General features: G+C 44.5%; 1 protein-coding gene and 1 gene segment (V, D, J or C); one reads left to right on the top strand and one right to left on the bottom strand.

Moving 5' to 3' along the window:
- The window catches only part of LOC144697392 (uncharacterized), a 558,602-nt gene that overhangs the window by 501,164 nt on the left and 31,404 nt on the right, over window positions 1–26,034 (bottom strand). The window lies entirely within an intron of this gene.
- On the top strand, window positions 1,102–24,863 carry LOC144696941 (Ig heavy chain C region-like). The segment is given in 8 exon segments: window positions 1,102–1,214; window positions 1,343–1,725; window positions 2,822–2,912; window positions 18,323–18,622; window positions 18,834–19,154; window positions 19,510–19,818; window positions 21,067–21,396; window positions 24,155–24,863. Coding segments are annotated over 6 exon segments (1,503 nt in total).

Here is a 26,034-nt window from a genome sequence, read left to right as displayed (position 1 = left end):
GAATGGCAAAAAATTAAAATAAATTAAATTAAAAGAAAATCATAGATTTGTCTTGAACCCGCAGGAATTTCTTGAATATTCTCCGAGTTGTACACATCATTTAACCTGAGGTGTCTCTTATACCTGATTAGCACCGTGAACTGTGCAGTTTAATTTGTGCTGATTTCGATTATTTAACTGTCCCTCTCATAGCTGCCAATGAATGGAGAAATGACCAGTTCATGACCCGCTTCAGTGGAAGATAAAGCATTTATTCTTGTCATATTGTGTAATATGCCGCAAAGTCCTGATACCCTGTGTTCCCATTACCAGTGAATAGTGGACAGCCGGTGGCCAATCAAATTGGCTGCAATGATTTGGATGCTGAAGGATAATTTTGCTGATCTCCGTGTCCGTTCTGATTCATTAACTTCTCTGTCAAAAGTTGTAAAGTTTTTGTTTCTCTGTAAACTTACTGCTTAATTATGAGGCAGGCGGGCTTTCACCGCTAATTTTCACAGAGCTGTCTTAGAGTTAGGGGCAGTTCGAGAAATGCAAGGAGAGACATTATATAATGTGAGGAGTTTCTTCTTACCTCGGCACCCAAACTGTACAGCGATAGCCATCCACACTGTAAATAGAATCACTTTGTTCATCCCCCATATTTAGTTGCATAAGTCTATAATAATTCCGATGACTGATGATACTTAATTGCTGTAACGAGATAGAGACCTGGAGTTGCTGCAACACAGATTGAGAGTCTCTTAATTCCCTGATAATGTAATTTATTTTTTTAGATTCAACCCCTTGTGAGATAGTGCAGAAATAAATGGACTAATTTACAATGGAATTAGGTTTTTATTAACAGATGCTCAACTGTAATTTCACAATTAGAACCAAAGGAGACATTACAATGAAGCCATTCAGCCAAATATCCCGATACAGATAAAATGTCCACTTTTAACAATAACCTATTGTAAATATCTGAGTCCATTCTGTTGGGGGTGTGGAAGGAGGGGCGTGGATCCAGTCGCCGCCTCCACCAGGGAATCAACAGGCGGCGCCTGGAAACCCGCCCCCTTCTGCCGGGTATTTAAATGCCGCTCACTGGGGCCGCAATCCAACAGTCCGGGAGCTGGTTTGTTCACTGAGTTCTGGACAGCACCATTTTCCCCAAATGACCAGAAGGATGAGGTCGGCGATTTCTCTCAGTTTGTTGCTGACTTTCTTATCCCGTGAGTAGTTTTTATTGTCCAAGCCTCTCACTGTTATTGTTTCAGTGTTAATCTCTCTCTGGAATGTTACAGAGCCGGGAATCATTTCACCACGATTAACCCTCGGGGTTTTTGATATATTTTTACAGGTGTCCAGTCGGATATTCCATGGTATCAGCCACAGGCAGAGACCGGGCGTCCCGGAGGCTCCCTGAGACTGACATGTTAAACCAGCGGCTTCGATCTTGGTAGTGCTTACATGCACTGGGTCCGACAGGTTCCCGGACAGGGGCTGGAGTGGTTGGTTTATTACTATAGTTCATCCAGCAACAGCTACGCCCCAGCAATTAAGAATCGATTTACTGCATCCAAAGACACTTCAAGGAACATCTTCTCCTTGGACATGACAAACCTGAAGATTGAAGACACCGCCATCTATTACTGTGCAAGAGGCCACAACGAGAGGAACCAGGGCAGGAGCCGAACAAGAACAGATCGAGAGGGACTCAACAACTTCCATCATAACCTGACGGTCAGCACTTGCTTTAAATGTAATATTAACTGTAATGATCAGAACCAGACAACAAACCGCTTCTGACAAAAGTAAAACAGCAAATTTAACAGAAAAACCTAACAAACCAATAATGGGCTGAGCTTTTGGCTGTGTTTATATTTACTGTTAACAGTTTCCGCAATTACAGACCTGGATATAACGTTCAATTTGATATGTTTGATACTTGGCGGAGGTCTCTGATCGTTGAGTTTTGTAAATTGCTGCTTGAATTCTAAACTAGATCGGAAGTAAACGTCAATTTGAAGTGAATATTGAGAGACAGCACTGAACAGAGTGGGTGCAGTTTCTGTGCGGGTGTATTTCACTGTGGTACTACAGTGGGTCACAGTGCTGTGCACAGCGACATCCTCATACAAAAACTCAGAGAAGGAGTTTGTTTAAATTGGTGATCTCTAACACAGCAGGAACGTCAAAAAAATGGAATTTAAGTAAAATAATGAGCAGAGGTAATATTGGTTTGCAAAAAGATATAAAATTCTTCCACTTTGTTCGTGTTGATGGGCATGCTAAATCCGCAAAGAGGTTTTAAAAGAATTCCAATCACATTTATGAATATAATGCCCAGTACAAGCTGAAATATCTCACTGATTCACTCTTAGGCGAGTCGGAATCAGGTTTTTGAGAGCGCAGTGCGATTAAATCTCTGTATTTACAATTAACAGTCTGCCGCAGTATTTGACATGGTATATCTCACTGTGATATACGGGATGGCACAGCAGTTACTGTCAATACAAGAACCCCTCAGCACTAATTGAGTCTGCCTGGGTCAGTGCTCTCTTTTACAATCCTGTTATATTTACAGTGAAGTATTATTTATGTCCAGTACTGCCCAAAAAACATGGTTTAAGATAGAAAAGCTGTGATAATTATGCATTCATCAGTTGGTGATTTCAATAACATGTTAATTTGTTACTCTGTGAAATATAAAACATGAGGGTCATTGATGAATAGCTAAATATATTTACAAACACAAGTATAATTTCGTAAAGATTCATCGTGACCTTACTTTGCCCCTGACTTATGAATATTTAAAATAACTGTCTTTTTTGCGTAGGGACAGTTTTCGTATGGTACAGCCCAGGGAATTTAACACTGTGACGCTATGAGCTACTGGGGACAAGGGACAATGGTGACGGTGACTGCAGGTAAGAGCCATGCACTGATTTGATAATTGTTTTATTTGAGCCTTTGTTTTATATTTTTGTCTATTTTAATAATTTATTCGTTCACTGAAACGTGGGTTTGGTGGATTCTGTGTGCAGATTTTTTTACAATGTTTCATGCGATTCTGCTGAAATTGAGTTACATAATTCCGCTGTGTCTTGCCAAAAAGTGCTGCTGAGGGATTCGGTCCTTGGTTGTTGTGATTTGGTGTTTATCTGCTGAGGGTAATGTGTGCCCGGGTTACTTGAAATATCCAACGTCTGTTAAAACAGTTTGACGTTTCTGCAATGATTAATCTCGGTGACATCTAATGGCTGCGGGTTTTGCCATCTCCTGCACAAGTGTTTAAATATGTTTGAAATCAAACCCAATATTAACAAAATATGCTTAAGTTTCAACATTAATTTATTGAACATGTTCCGAACACTCACAATGCTGTTGCCATTATTCCATATTTCTGTCTAGTTTAATTATTCATTCATTTGATGACGTTCTGGTTTGTCTGGATTCGATATTGAGATTTTCTTGCAATGTTACATTGGATACTGTTGGAAGTGTTTGTAGAATTGAGCTGCTTCTCCATGGAACGGGTTTCAGCCCCTCAGTGATGTGATTTGGTATTTTTCTCCTGAGGAGAGTGTGTGCCTGGGTGACTTTGAATTAGTAGAATTTGTGAAACGGTTTGGCGGTTCTGCATTGTTCCTGCATTGTTTAAACTCGGTGACATTGAGCGGTTACACGTTTTGAGGTTGATTGGAAACAGTCTAGGCGTTTGTATCTGCTTGAAGCGCGATTGTAGGCAGAGAACAGACAGACTTCAGAAATGGGGAACAAGCGTTTAAAGATGTGTTAGAACATTTTGTTTTGATTTTAATTGATAATTGCAGATTAAACTAAACCACGGATTATGGCGTTCATTCAGAACATAATTCGTTACTGCAGTCAGAAACTACATAATTAACACGTTTTCAAATGGTAGAATAAGATTAATATAATTCAAACAATTATAATGTGGTAACATTTCTCCATATTGACTGAACAGCTTTCATATGAACATAATTGATCATTAATCGCCTTTCACAATTCTGCTGTGCACTGCGCACAATTAACATGATCGGGAAAGTTTTTAGGCTGGGAGAATTTTGTGATTATGCATGAAGAAAATTCAATAAGAATATACTGACTCTACAGAATTGTTCAGTTTCACAAGATATTTTGAATTATTTTTTATATCCCTGATAACATTTGCATTGACTTAAAGAAGAGTTTGACGTTGCAGTTTGGCAATATGTCTATCCAGTTATTACATTCTTTCTGTGCAGCCGTAACCATATTATTCCTTCAATGTCATTGGGATTTGGATAGTCAGATACTTGTCACTAATCTCTTCTTAAACAGTTTTCTAAAGGTCTCTGGTAGTAAAGGAATTGATCTTATATTTTTTTAAACTGCAGGAAGGTGCAGACTGCATATGAATAGAGATTGACAAGTAAAAGCTTGAAATTCGAACAGATTAATTTAATTTCAAACATTAATGTTAGTTTTGAATTTAATAAAAACATCCTGTCTTCCATAGATGTGCTGTACACAGGATGAAAGTATAGGCGAAGAACAGATTATAACTAAGCTTCATGCTTAATCCTTATTAAATATTAAATTTAACAACAAAATCTCCTATCACTTTGCTTATTATATTTCATTGTCGAAGGTGATCTGAATGAATTGTTCTCATCAAGTTTTATACTGATCAATTTGGATCTTCTTTCAACGAACAACATATTTAATAATTAAATTGTAGAGATTGGGTGAATTGCGGGAGTAAAATATTTTTTAAATGCCTGAGCTATTAAATCTAGGAAGCACTTGTATTGATAAAAAGTAACTGCCAGGAACAATCTTTTTTAAAATAATTTCGAGTTAAGACAATTTATAAACTCGAGAGACTCGTTTTAGCAAACAGATTATGTTACAGCTCATCGACAGTTAATGCGATGTGACCCCGGCAGATTTGAAAATATTTCAAATATTCCACTCATAAGCTCGTCGTATGAATTACTCGATGAGAATAGATGGAATTTATGATTTCTCAATGCGTTCAGAAACACGCATAGTTTAGAATTTTGTTGGTTAAAACAGAGCAGCAGAAGTAAGCGTTAAAAAGTAAACAGTGATTAGGTTTAACTAAAAGTGACATACTTGCCTGAATGTTTCCAACTAGTAATTTGAAGTTTATTATTGAACATTGTTTCAGTGTAAGGTAGATTTAAATAAACCCCAATTATTTCACAAAGTAACAGGGAGAAACGAACTTTCAATTATTGAAAATCGTTTTTTAATATTATAGAGTAGAAATCAGCTAACAAGAAAATGAATTGACAATAACAAGATAATTAACTTACAATATAATATTAGTGATAATTAATTCAACATAAATGAACTCCAACAATCAAATAGTCATAGTGAATGCGAAATCTCAAAGTATGGGGAGAATATTTAATTGTATCCAAAATGAATTTAGAAAAGAATACTTTTCTCACTCAGCTGTGCTCAGCTCGATAAGGTGTTTCGCCTCGATGATTTTATTTGTTACATTTATATCTAAAATCAAATCAAATCAGTGGGTAATCGGTTTTCAATGCGAGTGTTTCCTGATTTGTTTAATTCTTACCCTGTCATTGAGTCTCTGTTGCGGATACCAAATTATCCTGAATATGTAATATTTGCTGCACTCATTTTCAGGGGAACTTAAATCTTACATTGTTTGGAGATTTGAGGCAGACAGGGAGAATTAGATGGACTTCAAAGGGAGTTTTGAAATGAAAATCAGATTAATTTCAGAGAATTTATAGAATAATTGTAGTAAATTGACCATTGATCAATTAGAATCAAACAGCTTGAATGAAATGGACAGATTGAACAGATCGATCTGCTGGGAACTCGCTTGTTGCACCATTTGTGTCTGTTCTGTTTCTGTGCACGTGGTCACTGTGCTGGGACCAGGAATCTTCCTGGCTGGTTGTTAACCTTCTGGTTCGCTCTCCTATATTTCAGTAAGTGCAATTTGATTTATTTTTTCAAAAAACTTGTATCTGTGAGAAATGTGAAGGCTTGATTTCATGTTTGGCTCAGCGCCTCAGAAATGATGTACCTAACGCAGATTGTGACAGTCTGAAAAAACAATTGAGAAACGACAGACAGACTGTCGAATGAGATTATGTCGATTTTAAACCAGCGATGTATCTGTCGTGAGAGTGTTCAGTTAGGCAATGCAGAGAGTGTTTTATTCTATTTTAATCCATGCTGTAGTAGTCCTTGGCCTATTTAATGGGACAGGGTGAAGGAAGAAATTAATCTGTACCTTATTTTTAATCCTATCATTGGATGTTGGGGTCACTGGCAAGGCTGGCATTTTTTGCCCATACCTAATTGTTCCTTGAGGAAGTCTTGATATGCCACCTCCTTGAATAGCTGCAGGTACACTCAGTGCTTTTAGGAAGCAAGTTCCAGGACGTGACAGTTGAAGGGACAGTGATATAGTTCCAAGTCTGGATGGTGGGTGTCTTGGAGGGGAACATACAGGTGGCAGTGTTCCCAAGCACCTGCTGGCCTTGTCTTTCTAGTTAGGAGAGGTCGTGGGTTTTGAAGATGCTGTCGAAGGAGTCTTGGCGAGTTGCTACAGCGCGTCTTATATGTGGCACACACTGCTACCACTGTGCGTCGATGCGGGAGGGAGTGAATGTTTAAGGTGGTGGATGGGGTGCCAATTTTGCGGGCTATGTTGCCCTGGATGGTATCGAATTCCTTGGGGTTTTTTGAAGTTTCACTCATTGAGATAAGTGGAAACTATTCAATCCCAGTCCTGACATATTCCTTGTAGACGGTGAGTTGCCTTTGGACGATAGGAGTTGAATGACTCGCCACAGAATTCCCAGCCTCTGACCGGCTCTTGCAGCCACAGCATTTATATCAAAACCGGGCTGAACCATCCCCTGGGCATATCTGATGGAACAATGTAGAGGGAGCTTTATTTTATATCAAACTGGTGCTGTACCTGACCCGTAGTGTTTGACAGCTCAGTGGAGAGACGGCTTCCTGTTGAATCCCACCCTTGCAGCTGATGACAGGAGTGTACCGGGGGAAGAGTGGGAGCTTTAATCCATATCTTAACTTGTCCTGTTCCTGACCTGAGAGTCTTCTCCCCGCAGAGGTCAATCAAACTGAATCAGCATCGAACTAACTGGCTGTGAGTTCTCGAGCCAGATCTGTGAAAATAAATTGTTCCATTGCTCGGTTGAAATTCTTCTTATCGTGTCCACGGACAGTCTATACATGGCCCAGCCAGAACTGGACACATTTTTGTGCCTTGTTGTTGAATTCGGCAAGATCTGCAACTGTGCAGGGTTCCTCTAGCGATAGGCATTGCAGAAGATGTTGCAAGGTCTGTGGCTCAGTTCACCATTCACAAGTTGTAGGGCTGGTTGTATATCCCCATTTGCTTAGTGACACCTTTGAACGACCTACACCAGTCGCAAGTCTGGCACTTCCAGGTTGCCCAGTTGCAATTAGCTCCTGGGGGAAGGCTTTCATCCGGTAGAATTTCCATCACTGGGCGTTGTTCGAGACTGGCGAGCCGGTCTTTCCACAAGGCGATGTGGGCTTCAGATGGGGTTGATTGTAATGGAACAACACTGTTCATGAAGCTCTTCCTTGACTTTAGGCGGCTGGGTGTAGGTGTATGACCATGTGGAGGGTGCCTCTCATCTGATGTTTGATGGAGTCGCTCTTTCTTGCTGGCTACCATTCTTTTCATATCGGGGGAGCGATACCCGCCAGGATATATAGGCTGTTGGTGTTTGTTAGTTTTAAACAACCTGTGATAAGTCGGCAGCCTGCATTCAGAACGGCATCCATCTCCTTAGCATGAGTAGATCTTTCCCATGCAGGGCAGGTGTATTTGGTAGTGGAATAGCAAAGAGCAAGTGCACTGGTTCGCAATGTTTTCGAGCTTGCTCCCCATTTTGTGTTAGTGAGCTTATTCAGGATGTTGTTTCGTGCGCTCACTTTTGCCTTTGTCTTTTCAATGTGGTTCTTGAAGGTGAGGCATCTGTCAAGGGTGACTCCTAAGTAGATAGGGTGCTCGCAATGCGTCAGTGTTGGCCACACCAGATTACTTTAAGCTGGCGTTTGGCTTCACGGTTTCTGAGGTGGAATGCACGAACTTGCGTCATTTCGGTTGAAATGTCGCATGTTCATTGTTTTTAACAATATTCCTGGGGAGAACATGTATAAATGTTAATAAATTAATTATGTTTCAGCATGTTAAGTATCAGAAAATCATTGAATACGAGTGACCAGACTTGAGCACAATTTCAGAACAAACAGAATCAGGGAGTGACAGTGAGGCTCCAGAGAGCAGCGCCTGTTCTGATCTGATCAGAGGCTGCGAGTTATTTAAACGACTGAAATGGACAATGACCAGGCTCCCGCTCCAAATAACCAGCCGCGGGGGATTTGAGGAAAAGGAGCCTCCATCAAAAACTGAGTCATTGGATTGCTGCCTGCAGGGGGAGGAATGAATGGCAGAAATGGGAGCACAGGGAGGACATTCGGCCCTTCGAGCCTGTCTTCCATCCAATAAAATCATGGCTGATCAACCTCGACACACTCAGTCTCTTTCCCACACACCCTCACTCGCTCATTCTTTGACACACACTTCTCTCATACACACCCTCACTCACACTCTCTCTCTCAAACACTCTGTCTCTCACACACTCGCTCTCTCCCTCACACATACACACTCACACCCTCTCACACACTCGCAGTCTCTCTCTCTCACACGCAAATTCTTCTTAACACACACTCACTCTGTCCCTCACCCATTGCCTCTCTCTTTCACACACACTCTCACACACAGACACTAGCATTCTCTCATACACATATACTCTCACATACATACACTCTCACTCACATACGCACGCTCTCACACACACGTGCACACTATCTCTCACATACAGAGGCACCCTTTCTTTCTCACACATGTACTCTCTCACACACACACATGCACTCACACACTCATTCTCTCTCACACACACACACCCTCTCTCTTATGCACAGGCACTCTCTCACACACACATGCACCCTCTCTCCCACACACACACACTCTCTCACACTCTCTCTGACACACACACCCTCATTCTCTCTCTCTCTCTCTATCATGTACACACACAAACACACACGCATTCTCTCTCATGCACACACTTTTTTCTCTCTGACGCACACACACTCTCTCTCATTCTCTCTTTCTCTCTCTCACGCAGATACTCCCTCTCTGTCTGGCACGCGCACACACACACACTCACACACACATACCCACTCTCTCCCTAACACACTCTTTCTCTTCTACACACACACATGTTCTCCCTCTCACACACGTATGCTCCCTATCACACACACACATACAGACACTCTCTCTCTCCCTCTCTCTCTCACACACACACTTTCTCTCCCACTTACACACACATTCTCTATCTCACACACTCTGTCTCCCACACTTATATGCCCTATCACACACACACTCTCCCTCTCTCAAACACACACTCTCACATACACACACACACTCTCTCTCTCCCTCTCTCACGCACACACACACACATTCTCACACACAGAAGTGGGCTGAAAATACCAATTGTAGATTGAAAATCCGTGAAGCTGCATGCGTGTTCATTGTTCCATTTCTGATGTCTTTTGGTGTAAAATGAAATTAAACAGATGACATCACCATGTATGGAGAGAATTTCCATGTGCTGAACCAGACACAAAGAAACAAGGAAAGGGGAGGGATATGGCGGAGACCATAGCTGCCTGGGTCCCCATTACTGGTGCACACTTGGTGCAAGATGCCTGCACGGCCCATCCTGGTTTTGCTGTAACCTTCCCCTCCAGCCCCCTCCGTCTGCCTATTCGCACACTGACACGGGTTTCTCAAAGAAAGGCATCGGCATTAAAGCAGCTGGCCAGGGATCTACACTGCTGCCTGACTTTACACAGCCGGTGTTACTGGAAGCTGATCAATATGGAGAATCGGAACAAGATCGATGGAGAGGAAGAGGAGGAGGTGGAGGTGGTGGAGCCAAATGGAGGAACCCCCAGATCGGCTGTGGACAACAGGCAACGGAAAGCTGAGCCGGAGCGGAAAATCATCTGGAGAAACATTGCCTTGATGAGCCTGCAGCACCTGGGCACCCTCACTACCCACAATCACTCACCCTCACTCACTCACCCTCACTACCCACCCTCACTCACTCACCCTCACTCACTCACCGTTACTCACTCACCCTCACACTCAATCACCCTCACTCACCCACCCTCACTCATTCACCCTCACTCACTCACTGTCACTCACTCACTCTCACTCACCCACCCTCACTCACTCACCCTCACTCACTCACCCACCCTCACCCACCCAGCCTCACTCACTCAACCACACTCACTCACTCACTCTCACACACTCACTCGCACTCACCCACCCTCACTTACTCACCCTCACTCACTCAACCACACTCACCTACCCTAACTCACTGACCCTCACTCACCCTTAGTCACCCACCCAGCCTCACTCACCCTCACTCACCCTCACTCACTTACTCTCACTCACCCACCTTCACTCATTCACTCACCCTCATTCACTCAGCATCAATTACTCACTCATTCTCACTCACTCACCCTCACTCACACTCACTCACCCTCACTCACTCATTCAGCCACACTCACCTACCCTCACTCACTCATTCTTACTCACTCACCCTCAGTCATCCACCCACCCTCACCCTCACTCACCCACCTTCACTCACCCACTCACCCTCATTCACTCACCCTCATTCACTCACCATCACTTACTCATCCTCACTCACATTCAATCACTCACCCTCAATCACTCACCCACCCTCACTCACCTACCTTCACTCGCACTCAATCACTCATCCACTCTTGCCCACCCACCCACCCGCACTCACCCACTCACCCACCCTCATACACCCACCAACCCTCACTCACCCACTCATCTACCCTCATTCAATCATCCACCCTCACTCTCTCATCCACTCTCACTCACTCACTCACATTCAGATACGCACCCACGCTTACTCACCACCCACCCTTACTCACCCCTTCACTTACTCACCCTTACTCATGCACCCTCACTCACCCACCCACCCTCACTCTGTCACTCGGCCACACTCACACGGTCACCCAGGCACACGCTTACACACTCAATCACTTTTCCTAAATCGGTGGGTGGGAGGATGGGAGGGCGGGAGCTGCGGGGAAGGGAGACCTGGAAGCGAGGCCTGAGGCCTTGAAATGCCTGAAAGTGGAGCAGGGCTGAAAAGGAATGACGAGTGTCGGTGGAAAGCGTGGAGCGCCGGGGGGAAAGGACAGTGAGCCGGCGGAAAAGGGCAGACAGCCGGGGCGGTGGGTGGGGGGGAATCTCAAATAGCCGGGGGAAGGGGCTGAGAGCCAGGGGAAAGGACAGAGTGCCCAGGCGGGGTGGGGTGGGAGGGAACTCAGGGAAGAAGAGGAGAGGGCAGAGGGCCGGGGTAAAGGGCAGAGGGCCTGGGGAAAGGACCGAGAGCCCGCGGGAAAGGGCCGAGGGCCGGGGGGAAAGGGCCAAGGGCCGGGGGGAAAGGGCCGAGGGCCGGGGGGAAAGGGCCGAGGGCCGGGGGGAAAGGGCCGAGGGCCGGGGGGAAAGGGCCGAGGGCCGGGGGGAAAGGGCCGAGGGCCGAGGGCCGGGGGGAAAGGGCCGAGGGCCGGGGGGAAAGGGCCGAGGGCCGGGGGGAAAGGGCCGAGGGCCGGGGGGAAAGGGCCGAGGGCCGGGGGGAAAGGGCCGAGGGCCGGGGGGAAAGGGCCGAGGGCCGGGGGGAAAGGGCCGAGGGCCGGGGGGAAAGGGCCGAGTGCCGGGGGGGAAGGACCGAAGGCCGGGGGGAAGGACCGAGGGCCGAGGGCTGAGAGAAGGGGGAAAGGGCTGAGAGAAGTGGGAAAGCGCAGAGAGGCCGGGGGGAATGCGCCGGGAGCCGGCTGAAAGCGCAGAGAGCCAGGGGAAAGGGAAGAGAGCCAGGGGAAAGGGAAGAGAGCCGGGGGAAAAGGGGTGGAAAGAGTAGAGAGAAGGGGGAAAGGGCAGAGAGAAGGGGGAAAGTGCAGAAAAAGCGGGGCAAATGGGCAGAGAGGAGGGGCAAAGGGCGGAGAACCGGGGGAAAGTGTAGAGAGCCTTGGGAAAGCGCAGGGAGCCGTGGGAAAGCGCAGAGAGCCGTGGGAAAGGGCCGAGAGGCCGTGGGAAAGAGAAGAGAGCCGGGGGAAAGAGCAGAGTGCCGGGGGAAAGCGCAGAGGGGCTGGGGAAAATGGGCAGACAGGAGGGGCAAAGGGCGGAGAACCGGGGGAAAGTGTAGAGCGCCGTGGGAAAGCACAGAGAGCCGTGGGAAAGGGCAGAGCGGCCGGGGGAAAGGGAAGAGAGCCGGGGGAAAGTGCAAAGAGCCGTGGGAAAGTGCTGAGAGGCCGTGGGAAAGCGCAGAGAGCCGTGGGAAAGGGCTGAGACGCCGGGGGAAAGGGAAGAGAGCTGGGGGAAAGGGAAGAAAGCCGGGGGAAGAGGCAGAGAGCCGGGATGGGAGTGTGGGGGGAAGCTCAGGGAGCCGGGGGAAAGAGCAAATACCCGAGGGAAAGGGCAGAGTGCCGGGGGAAAGGTCAGAGAGCCAGGCGATAGCAGGGAGAGCCTGGGGAAAGCAATTGCGAATCGAGGCCCCAGGCCCCCTGTGCCCCACTTTCTCTCTCTCTCTCCCTTATTGTCTCTCGTCCCCCTGAAATCCTTTCCATTCCTGGGGAAAGGCGCTCTGTGGCTGGGATGGAAGGGAGACAATGTATTTGTGCGCTGCCTCGCGGCTCTCTGCCCTTCTCCCCTGCCGATATTCACTGCCTCTCCAATCACAATCTGTTTCTCTCTCACGTTTCCTGCTGATAGGCTCGCTAGTGAGCCTATCCGCAACTAATGGGATAGAGGACCAGCCTGTGATTCGAGGAGTTCGAGGAACTGTGATTCGAGGAACTCCTTACATCTATCTTTAACTCCACTCAACCGCTTTACAGACATTTTGAATAATGGCTCCTGAGGCCACAACCCAACCACGTGCCACAGATTGGACAAGGCTGTAACAATCGAAAATAAGGAAATGGGCAGAGAAGTTGGACAAATATTTTGGCTTTAAAGAAGTGGCTGCTAAAATAGCAGAGGCATTGCTTTTAATTTCCCAAACTTCCCTCGATTCAAGAAAGATCCCGTCAGATTGTAAAATAGTGAATGAGGCTCATATATCAAATAAAGGGGGGAAAGAGAATCAAGAAACAACAGGCCAGTTATCTTAACATCTGCCAAGGGAAAATGCTGGAATCTAGCACTAAGGAATTTATCACGGGTAATTTAGAAAATCCAAATGCAATTATGTAGAATCAATATGGTTTTTTGAAAGGGAAATCATGTTTGGCTGATTTATTTGAGGCCTTTGAGGAAGTAACAAGGAATGTGAATAAAGGAGAACCTGGGGATGTGCTGTACTTGGGTTTCCAGAAGGCATTTGAGAAAGTTACTATTCAAAATAAGAACTCATGGTATCAGGGGTAACATATCAGCATGTTATTCATATCAGCAGAAGTTTGGTTAATTAACAGGAAACAGAGAATAGGGATAAATTGGTTATTTTAGATTGGCAAGATGCAACAAGTGGAGTGCCACAAGGATCAGTGCTGGGACCTCAACTATTTACAATTTATATAAATTACTTCAATGAAGGGACCAAATGAATGCTTGATAAATTTTCTGATGACACAAAGATTTAATTTATAGGGATAAGTCATGGCAGGAGATCTCAAAGCCGTGGTGTGCTCCTCGTGCTCCATGTGGGAAGCCGGGGACATTTCCAGTGCCCGGGACACAGAATATTAGCAGAAAAGGGACACATAATAATACAGTAAAACAATCAAGTGAGAGGGAGTACAGCTGCATTAAGTTTCAAGGGAGTAAGGAAAGGCTGAATGGCCTCTACTTTAATGCCAGGAGTGTTACAAGGTGAATGGATGAGTTAAGGATGAGGATTGACAAGTGGAATTGTGATATCATAGCCATCATGGAGACATGATTGAGCGAGGGGTGGGATTGGCAGCTCAACATTCCGGGATATAGAATCTTCAGCCAAGACAGGGGAGGGGTAAAAGAGGAGGAAGCATTGCATTATTAGATAAGGAGACAGTTACTGCAGTAAGGAGAGACGATATCTTGTAGGGGGCATCGAATGAAGCTTTGTGGGTAGAGCTTAGGAATAGAAAAGGGGCAGCCACATTCTCAGGTGTTTATTATAATAAATAATAAGATAGTAAACGGGAAATAGAGGAGCAAATATGTGCGCAATTTGCGGAGGTGTGTAAAAACAATAGCAATCGGGTAATTATATTAGGTGATTTCAACTTTCCCAGCATTAATTGGGATGGACATAGTGTTAAGGGCTTGGATGGAGTGGACTTCTTGAAATATGTACAGGAGAACTTTTTAGATCAATGTGTAGAGAGTCCAACAAGGGACGGCGCAGTGCCGGACCGAATTCTAGGGAATGAAGGTGGACAGCTGGCTGAGGTGGTGGTGGGAGGGGGAGGGAGCATTTTAGTGAAAGCGACCACAACATGGTACAATTTAAGCTTGTTATTGACAAAGAAAGAGACAAGTTGCAAAAAAATGTTTTGGATTGGGGGAGAGCAAATTTTAGTAAAATAAGGCAGGATCTGGCCAAGGTAGACTGGGAGCAGCTACTTGTGGGTAAGTCTACAGAGGAGCAGTAGGGGGCGTTTAAAAAGGAAATGGGGAAGGTACAGGCTCAACATGTTCCCTCTAGGGTGATAGGAAGGAGTAACAAGCCCAGAGAACCATGGATGACCAGGGATATTCAGGTTATGATGAGAAGGAAAAGAGAGGCTTTTGGCAGGTACAAGGGAAGCAAATCAGCGGAGGTAGAATACAGAAAGTGCAGGGTGGAGCTTAAGAAAGCAATTAGGAGAGCAAAGAGGGGATATGAGAAAGCTGTGGCTGGTAAAGGTAGGGAAATCCCAAGATATTCTATAAGCATATCAATGGGAAGAGGATAAGCAGGGAAAGAGTAATGCCCATTAGGGACCACGGGGGGAATCTATGGGTGGAGCCAGAGGACATCGGTGGAGTGTTGAACGAATATTTCACATCCGTCTTCACCCAGGAGAATGAGGATGAAGGTATGGAACTCGGGGAGAGAGACTGCGAGGTTCTTAAGCAAATTAATATAGGGAGTGACAAGGTATCGGTGGTGTTGGCAGGCTTAAAAGTGGACAAATCTCCAGGTCCGGATGATTTGTGTCTCAGACTGCTGAGGGAGGCAAGGGAGGAGATCTCAGGGGCTCCGACCCAAATTTTTAATTCCTCTCTGGCCACGGGGGAGGTGCCAGACGACTGGAGAGCAGCTAATGTGGTTCAGCTATTTAAGAAGGGTTGTAGAGATAAGCCAGGGAACTACAGACCAATGAGTCTCCCGTCAGTGGTAAGGAAACTATTGGAGAAAATTCTGAAGGAGAGAATCTATCTACACTTGGAGAGGCAAAGTTTTATCAGGGATAGTCAGCATGGCTTTGTCAGAGGGAGGTCATGCCTTACAAATTTGATTGAATTTCTTGAGAAGGTGACCAGGTATGTAGATGAAGGTAGTGCTGTTTATGTAGTTTATATGGATTTCAGCAAAGCCTTTGACAAGGTCCCACATGGGAGACTTATAAAGAAGGCAAATGCACATGGGATACAGAGTAATTTGATAAGGTGGATTCAAAATTGGCTTAGTTGTAGGAGACAGAGGGTGATGACAGAAGGATGCTTTAGTGACTGAAAGCAAGTGTCCAGTGATGTACCACAGGGATCTGTGCTGGATCCCCAATTATTTGTCATTTATATAAACGACATAGTTAAGGATATAGGATAAGTACGTTTTCGGATGACACAAAGATTGGCCGGGTGGTTAACAGTGAGGTTGCGTGTCTTGGGCTACAGGAAGATATAGACGGGATGGTCAAATGGGCCGATAAGTGGCAGATGGAATTTAACCCTGAAAAGTGTGAGGTGATACACTTTGGAAGGAGTAATTTGACAAGGAAGTATTCAATGAACGGCATGACATTAGGAAATTCTGAGGAACAAAGGGACCTTGGCGTGTGTGCCCATAGATCTCTGAAGGCGGTGGGGCATGTTAGTGGGGTGGTGAAAATGGCATATGGGACACTTGCCTTTATCAATCGAGGCATAGATTACAAAAGTAGGGAGGTCATGTTGGAGTTGTATAGAACCTTGGTGAGGCCACAGCTGGAGTACTGTGTGCAGTTCTGGTCGCCACATTATAGGAAGGATGTGATTGCACTGGAGGGGGTGCAAAGGAGATTCACGAGGATGTTGCCTGGAATGAAACATTTAAGTTTTGAAAAGTGTTTGGATAGACTTGGGTTGTTATCGTTGGAGCAGAGAAGACTGAGGGGCGGCCTGATCTTGGGTACACGATTTTGAGGGGCATGGACAGGGTGGAAAGGGAACAGCTGTTCCCTTAGTTGAAAGGTCAGTCACGAGGAGGCATAAGTTCAAGGTGAGGGGCAGGAGGTTTAGGGGGGATGTGAGGAAAAACTTTTTTACCCAAAAGGTGGTGACGGTCTGGAATGCGCTGCCTGGGAGGGTGGTGGAGTCGGGTTGCATCACATCCTTCAAAAAGTACCTGGATGAGCATTTGGCACGTCAAAACATTCAAGGCTATGGGCCAAGTGCTGGTAAATGGGATTAGGTAGGTAGGTCAAGTGTTTCTCACGTGTCGGTGGGCCTCTTCTGCACTGTGTGATATTGTGATTCTGTGAAAGGTAGGTAGGAAAGTAACTTGTGAAGAGGAGATAAAGGGTCAGCAAAGGGATTTCGATAGGTTAAGTGAGCGGGCAAAAATATGGCAAATACAGTACAATGTGGGAAAATATAAACTTATCCACTTTGGCAGGAAGAATACACAAACAGCATATTATTGAAAGGGAGAGGGATTGCAGAACCCTGAAGTACAGAGGGATCTGGATCCCTTGGTGCATGAATCACAAAAAGTTACAATACAGGAATAGCAAGTGATGAGGAAGGCAAAGGGAATGTTGTCATTTATTACAAGGGAATAGAATATAAAAGCAAGGATGTTTTGCTAAAGTTTAACAAGGCGTTGGTGAGACCTCGTCTGAATTACTGTGTGCAGTTTCGGCCTCCTTTAAGATAGGATATAAAAGCATTAGTAGCTGTTCAGAGAATGTTCATTCAACTGATGCTGAGAGGTGTTGTCGGTTATCTTATGAGGAAAGTTTGGATAGGCTGGGCCTGTATCCATTGGAGTTTAGCAGAATGAGAGCTGATTTTATTGAAACATATAAGATCCTGAGGGGAATTGACAGGTGGATGCTGAAAGGATGTTTCCCCTTGTGGGAGAGACTAGAAACAGGGAACACAATTTATAAGTTAGAGGTCTCCCATTTCAGACGGAAATGAAGGGGTTTTATTTCCCTCTCAAAGGGTCGTGAAACTTTGGAACTCTCTTCCCCGAAGAGAGATGGAGTCATTAATATTTCAAGGCAGAGGTAGAGAGATTCTTCATTGACAAGGGAGTCAAAGGTGAGCGGAGAGTAGGCGGGAATGTGAAGTTAACGTCACAATCAGATCAGCTATGATCGTATTGAATGATGGAGGAGGCTCGAAAGGTCGAATGGCCTACTCCTGCTCCTGATCCGCATGTTCATATGTACATACGATTGGAAAATGTCGTACTTACTGTAACTGGTATTCAGTTTAGAGTTCTATGGTCATTATATAGGTACCACTACAAAGGTACTTTCGAAGGGTCGTTGCTATTCTTTGTTTAGCGGGGACATGGAGAGGGGAGGGGGCATCAGTCAATTTGAACAGAGCCAATTTCCAAAACTGCAATGATTTAAATGATACAAAGTGCTGCTGTTTGAGAAATAAACTGTGGCCGAAATAATGGGGAAAATCCTCTGCTCTTCTACTTTAATCCAATGAAAGGTACATTATTCGGATGGTATCAAATTGTTTTATTAATGTGTTAGAGGCGGAGAAAGAGGTGTGGGTTTCTGAAGAGGGAATCGACAGGTGAGGATGACCAAATGATGGAAATAATAGAAGTTCAAATGTCGATATAGGTTTTAGTTGGAGTATGTTAGGATATGTTTATAGTTATAGTCAAATTTTTAGTTGTTTGGTTGCTTAATGACCACAACTCACAGAGTCTCACTTGTTCAATCGGCCATTCTTTCCCAGGGACACCATCTTCGCCCATTCTCTACAGCCTGGTCTCCCCCTGTCAGCAACACAACACCGACGGCTCCGTCACCTACGGCTGTTTGGCGATGGACTACTCCCCAGAAATCACCAGCCTGACCTGGAAGAAAGATGGGCAGCCGATCACCACTGGATTTAAGACTTACCCGTCAGTGAGAAACCACAAGGGAACCTATACCCTGAGCAGCCAGTTAACCATCACCGAGTCAGAGGGGGAATGCAGCAAAATCAACTGCGAGGTTCGACACATCGGCTCAGACAAGAGCATTGGAATGCAATGTAAGTGTTGGGGAACCTGTGAGAAACAGAAAGGTTGTGATTAACTTGTATAGGGCCTTGGTTATAACGCATTTATTGTGCTCTACATAGTTCTGACCTCTGGGAAATCCAGGTTAGTGTCAATTTACCGCAAAGAGCCTGTTACAGTGTAACTGATTGTATCAGTTATCAATTTCTTCTGCAAGAAATGTCTAACCTGTGTTTCTTGAAGGTTCTCCAATTGAGATCTTCCCTCCAACTGTTCTCCTCACCGTGAGTTCCCGGGAAGAAATCAGAATCAACAAATTTGCAACCGTCGTCTGTTCAATCATCGGTTTCCGTCCAAAGTCAATCACCGTGAAGTGGCTGAAGAATGGACAACCCATGGATTCAGGAATTGTCACCTCTCCCGCCTTTGAAGTGAACGGGAACGGGAACTTCTCGGCGACCAGTCGGCTGAAAGTCTCCGCTGGGGAACGGTTCACCGACGCGGTCTATACCTGTCAGGTCACTCATCAAGGTGTCACCCAAAGTCGAAACACCACCGGACCTGGTAAGAGATACAAACCCATTTCCGTAACTGTTACCGCTTTGGGATAGTGTTGGAAAGTGCATCCACCCTATTCATAAAGCGGCGTTCAGTACTGCATTCCAGGGCTCGGGAATGCTATATTTGTGTTGGGACTGGGGCAACGCAGATTCATTAGAATGTTTCCGGGGCTGAACGACTCAAATTATGAGAACAATTTACACAGACCAAGCTGGCTTTGTATTGTGTAAAGATTAAAGACGATAGTTAGAGGTTGATATGTTCAAGGTGATTTATCTCCTTTGGAGAGTGAAGGCTGAATACTGATGTCCTGGTTTTGAAGGTGAACCTTTGGTTGATTTTCATTTCTGTCTCACAGATGATTCCCACTGCCTCAACGATCCCACAATTACTCTACTGCCACCGTCAATAGAACAGGTCTTACTGGAGGCGACGGTGACCTTGACCTGCATCGTTTCTAATGCTCCTTATGGAGCTCTCGTGTCCTGGACCCAAGAAAAGAAACCTTTGAAATCAGAGATTGCCGTCCAGTCGGGAGAGGATCCCAGCAGCGTGGTCAGCAACGTAAACATCTCGACACAAGCCTGGCTGAGTGGGGCAGAGTTCTACTGCGTGGTGAGCCATCAGGATCTGCCGACTCCTTTGAGAAGTTCCTTCCACAAGAGAGGTGAGCGGTGAGATTGAAGCAATAAGTGACTCATTGTGTCTATTTCCAGGGTAAGTGCTAGGGTCAATATTTCGTATCCAGTGTATTAATGGCCTACTCTGATTGGCAATTTCACTAATTAAACGCTCTGGGCCTGTAGACTTTAAGGGGGAAATTGATAAGTAAATGAATGAACAATGAATTGAAGGCTGTGCTATTGGGTTTAGATGAATTAAGGTGGGAGGAGCCTGGTGTGGAGCTTAAACACCAGCACAGACTAGGTGGGCCGAATGGCCTTTTTCTGTGCTGTAAAGTTTAAGCAACTTTCTAATCCAACTTCTTCTGTTCTCAGATAAAAGGATTGTATCTGTAAGTCGTTGGATTCGGGGGCCAAAATGCCTAAAAGGACAGTCGGCTGGTCATCAGGAAATTTAAGATTTTTAAAAAGTTTATTAAGAAACAACAGTTTAGGCATGATGCAGGAATTCATTAGACCGGAAACGTATACGACGGGTGACAGCTGACAGCAGTTTACTGGACCCAGGCGGCGGACAAATGGTTGGCACAAAGTGAATTGATCTCACCTTCCTCCTCCTCCTTGGCCGTTTTGAGGAAGGCAGCTGCCGACGGGCATTGCAACCTCACCACGACAACTCACCAGCATATGGCCCCACCAGGACCTAGGCCCTGTGCTTGAGCACTTGTTAATATAACCTTTATCTGAGGGCTGTTAACTTACCCAGTGTCAATTACCAATGCAAACTTTTCTGACCAATGGTTACAGGACATGTACCCAAAGTGTCAGGGTGGTTACCACATCCCCAACTTCCTGTTCGTCCCCCTGCTCGAGGTCAGATTTTAAGTTTATATCATGCTGATGCTCACATCCTGGTCCTTTCTAAACATTTGCATAGACGATGGGGTGCACAAGACTCCAGCCTACCAGCTCAGGAATGTCAACATCGCAGCCTGAACTGAGATTGTTTCAAGGTCAAAGTGTTTAGAAACCCTGTTTACAGAAAGAGAATCCATACTAGTTAGCAAATCCTTTAAAGGTTCGTTATTATCCAGAAAATAGCAGTTTTTGAAGACCCCAATTTCTTAGACATCCAACTCTGCTCCGAGCTGGAAAACCAGTCAGATCTCAAAGTGGAAAATGGAAACCCTTAAGATTCAAGACAAACCCCATTTCTCTCACTTCTAAGCAGCGCTTTTTTTTTGGCTCTGAAATTGTCCAGCTTATTAACAGTTATTGTAATTTTTATGCAGGTTATAATCCGCGAGAACCGTCCGTATCTGTCCTCCTGCCCTCAGCAGAAGATGTCTCCGCTCAGAGATTCGTCTCCCTCAGCTGCTTAGTGAGAGGTTTCTCCCCGCGAGAGATCTTCGTCAAGTGGACCGTCAATGACAAGCCAGTGAATCCTGGGAACTACAAGAACACCGAGGTGGTGGCAGAGAACGGCAATAGCTCCTTCTTCATGTACAGCCTGTTATCCATTGCAGCGGAGGAGTGGGCCAGCGGCTCTTCTTACTCCTGTGTAGTGGGACATGAAGCGATCCCCTTGAAGATCATCAACAGAACGGTTGATAAATCCAGCGGTAAACCGAGTTTTGTGAACATTTCCCTTGCACTGATGGACACCGTTAATTCATGTCAATGAGAATCTCTCGTTTATATTTCAAACTTCAATAAAAAATAATAAAGTCCTTTTCTGCAATCGTGATTTAAATTCACAATCGCTTAATTAATGTTGTTTCCCACTTTTGCTAATGTTAGACCTGTTTAGTTAAAATCCGATATTTACAGGGCCCAGACCCAAGTCTTGCACACCCAGTGCTCCCAGCTCAGATACACCCTGGGTTGGAAACAGAGTAAAGCTCATTCATTACGGGATTCCGCAAAATAACTTCACTAACTCTCCTCCCACTGAGGAGAAATCTGACAATTTCCCATTTCCGACAATCACGGCACATTTAGATCTCGGTGTTCCTGCTTCTCTTATTGTCCATCCCTTTAAAATGGATGTCAGCTTTAAGCTGCTGCATCACACCCACTGGGAACTGAAGTGAGGGTCACACAGGAACATTTATCAACAATCCCTCATCGGGGAGAGGGAGAAGGGAAATTGTTGACCCCCAACTTCCCCAACAGAGAGAAGGGAAAGTGAAATTGTTAACCCACTGTATCTCCACTTGCCCAACAGAGGGTGAAGTAAACCCACTGTCCCTCGACTTCCCCAGCAAAGAAGGGGCGGGGCATAAGTTATCCACTGTCGCTCCAATTCCCCAGTAAGAGAAGGGGGAAAGGTTATTAGTTAACCCAGTTTACCTCCAACTCCTTAGCAAAGAAAACCAAAAGTAAATTGCTTCACCGACAAGAGAGAGGGAGACTATTAATTCACTATACTCCTATTCCCCGAGCATTGAATCGGGAAGGGAACGGATCTCTACTGCAAGGACTCAGTTGCCAACAGTACAAGTCAGCTTACTGGCCAAAAAGTTTTAGCACCATTGTTCCTGTTAATCTTATGCTAGCATTGAATTCACATAATCCAAATCTAAACTGGTGATTGAATCCTCTATGGGTTTTCAATGTTCTCTTACTGAGTTTTATGGAACTTGGACCAATTCTAAAAATACATACAACTGATAAAACTACACACAACTGACACAGACACAAACTTACAGATACACACGTTTACACACAAATACACAGACACACTCTCACACACACACACACAGACATACACACAGAAATACGCACATACACACACACACATGCACGTACACATGCATAGATACACAAACATACAAACACACATACGCACACAAATACACACAACCAAATACATACATACACATAGAGACATACACACACACAAATACACATCCACAAACACACACACTTACACATACATATGAATACACACGCAGACAAATACACACACAGACACACAAATGCACACACACATGCACAGGCAAACACACACACAAACACACATGCAAGTACACACACAGACAAAGGTACACATATACAGAGATACACACACACATACAAACACACACACAAGTACAGAGATCCATACAAGTACACGCACATGCAAGCACACAGGCAAATATACACAGGCACACATAATCAAACAGTCGCAAAGGCAAACATATAAAATCAGGCAATCAGACTCACAAAAGTACACGAAGCACAATTGTAACCATTAACATATGCATTAGCACACATTCACAATGACAGAAATTTAGACGTAAGGGCACACATTAACACACATACATTGACATACATTAACAAACTACACAATGGCACACAAACAAATAGATGAACAGACATGTCGACACAAAAATTGCATACTCATACACACGGGAACACATGGAGGCATAAAGGCACATCAATACATTCTTACAGAAATCAACAAACACATAAATGCACTTTTCACACACACGCACACACACGCACGGACACTCAAGGAGACACAAATATTAAGATACTGACACACACTTGGAATACAAATAGACACATTAACACAAACATTAGCAGGCATGAACGCATAAACACACACTAACACAGGCATTCATAAATAAATATAGACTCCAACACATAAACACACATAATAACACATTCATTATACACATTGACAGAAACACAAAGTATACGCAGTCACACAAATGCACAAATCAACACTGGCACATGAACACACACATTAACACTCGTATACAAATATGGAAAAAAAACAAAGAGTAATGTAATGCACGAGATACTCATGCACAGATACACAAACGCTAAAGCATAACAAAAACGTCAGCCTATTGATGAGAACATTGTTCATACGTACTTTTTAAAGGACATATCCACCGAAGTTGTCCCTATTACACAATGACCCGACAAACGCACTGAAGCACTGTTCTTGCTGAGAAATTGATTTAAGTTACTGACGTGCCAAATATTTCCATTACAAATAAATAAACATAATGGCAACTCACATCCGAGCTTTTAAACAGCAATGTTCACAGTTTCCAAAAAAGTAGCTCATGAACCACTCTCGATATCCATCATAATATTCTCCAATAATAGGTCGTATGAAATTGTTCGAAAATGAACTGATACTGAAAAAAAATTGTCATACTTTTCGACATGGACTACATGATGAATGTTAAGGAAGAACAGCTGTGGCGATAGTTATGGGGATAGGTTGCTGAGCGTCATGAACTTAACAATAGATATACATTGAACATTAAACTAGAGAATAGCTTAATAGCTTAAGAAAAAGAAAAGAGGATATAAAACAACAGTAAGAAATCCAGGATTAATAAACAATCTAATTATATTTCCTGCGTTATATCCCCATAGATTCAACCGACCGCACCTGGATTGAAGACTCTGAGGATGATAACGGCAACATCTGGACAACCGCTTCCACATTCATAATCCTGTTCTTCCTGAGCATATCCTACAGCGCTGCAGTCACTCTGGTGAAGGTGAGAAGATTCAATCCTCTCACACCTCAAACTGACAGGAGCAGTTTGAAAAATCTCTCAATGTTTCATTGATTAAAACTTTAACATAAATACCCCAGATCATAAACATCTGCTTCATTATTTTACCCTCTTTTACAATCAATTGATCGTTTGAATTTTGGACACCATAGGTTTTTTTTAGCGCTTTATTAAGTTCTCTGTATTCCGAATTTAAAATATGTCCTCTTGATGACTCTAAATGTGAAATACATTCAGTTTGTGATTCCGATTCTGTAACTGAGACAATCATGAGGGTATTTCTGATTTCCTGTTTGAAATGTGCGATGTAATTATGGCTGTATTGTAATGGTAGCTTATAATTTCTCTATAGTTTGAATTCCCTGTGTAAATAAGTAACTTCTCAGTTTCCTCATTCACAATTGTCCCCTTCCCTTTACGATGAGCTCCTGTTTTCTCCTTCTGGTGTCTGTTACAGTTGTACATGCAGCTGGCAGCTCAGAGCGAACGTGTTCTGTTCTCAGTGTGACTCTCAGTCATTATATTCACTTCAGTTAACTTTAAAATAAACTTATCTGTAAATGTTCCCTGAAATTGTTATGTGAAACGAACTATGCCTTTGCTGAACTCCTTTTCCCAAGCCGATAGACACTGCTCCACTTTTCCTGTTACACGGTTCTCCCCCTTTTCCCAAACAGGTATTTTTCATCAGTCCTGCCTGGGATGTGTTTGAACCCAAGGCCCTTCGGTAAAAGAGTCACTGCGCCACCCAGCGGCGAATCCGTGTAAAGGGACCTTGATCTCTGCCTTTTAATGGCAAACACCAGAGGCAGAATGATTGCACCGCGAGGAGAACCTCGGTGATTTCAGTCATATTCTGGTCTGTCACAGTCACATAGCAGGCAATTGTAAACAGCAGGGCTCCGCTTCATCAAAGGGCAGTGTATGGAGGAAGAAATTTTCCATTACACCGTCCCATCAAACACTCCCAGGGTCGGTGCAGCAGGTGTTCGATACAGAGTAAAGCTTTTTTTTCTCGTTATTCTTTCACGGGATTGGGTGTCGCTGGCAAGGCCAGCATTTGTTTCTTATCTTAATTGCCCTTCAGCTGTTTGGCTTCCTAGGGCATTTCAGAAGGCAATTAAGAATCAACCACATTACTGTGAGTCCGGAGTAACATACAGGCCAGGCTGGGTAAAGATGACTGATTTCCTTCCCAAAGGAAATTAGAGGGGAAGATGGGTTTTTAATGACAATTAATGATAGTTGTCATAGTCATCATTACTGAGTGAAGCTTTCAATTCAAAACTTTATTAATTGATTTCACATTCCAAAAGCTGCCATGTTGGGATTTGAACCCAAGTTCCCAGGGAAGGATTGCTTACCCGTCTGAAGGGCTCGGAATGATATTTAATAATGGGTGGAGTTCGTGTTTAATCTCTTTCCCTGTTCCAGTCTCTCTCCCACCCTCTACCACTCAACTATTCAGGACATCTCTCCCCTCTTAGCTGCATTTACTTTTAACCACTGCTTCCCAGTTTCTCGGTCCGTTCCTCAGTCTCGGACAGTCTCAGTGGGCGCACGGCCCCTTTATGATGCCAAGGACTCGCTCCCTCGGTGTCACAGTCCTGAGTCAGTCTCAAAGGCGGCACAAATTTCACCGCTCAGGAGAGAATGGAGACAGCCCATGATCTCCCGCTCCTGAATCAATGCGGGTAATAACCAATCTCGGTGCAGTGACGTGCGGAAAGCATT

Source organism: Cetorhinus maximus, chromosome 23, assembly GCF_964194155.1.
Source record: "Cetorhinus maximus chromosome 23, sCetMax3.hap1.1, whole genome shotgun sequence".
NCBI lineage: Eukaryota > Metazoa > Chordata > Chondrichthyes > Lamniformes > Cetorhinidae > Cetorhinus > Cetorhinus maximus.
Note: the sequence above shows the minus strand (reverse complement) of the source record. Positions and strands in the feature narration are given on the sequence as shown.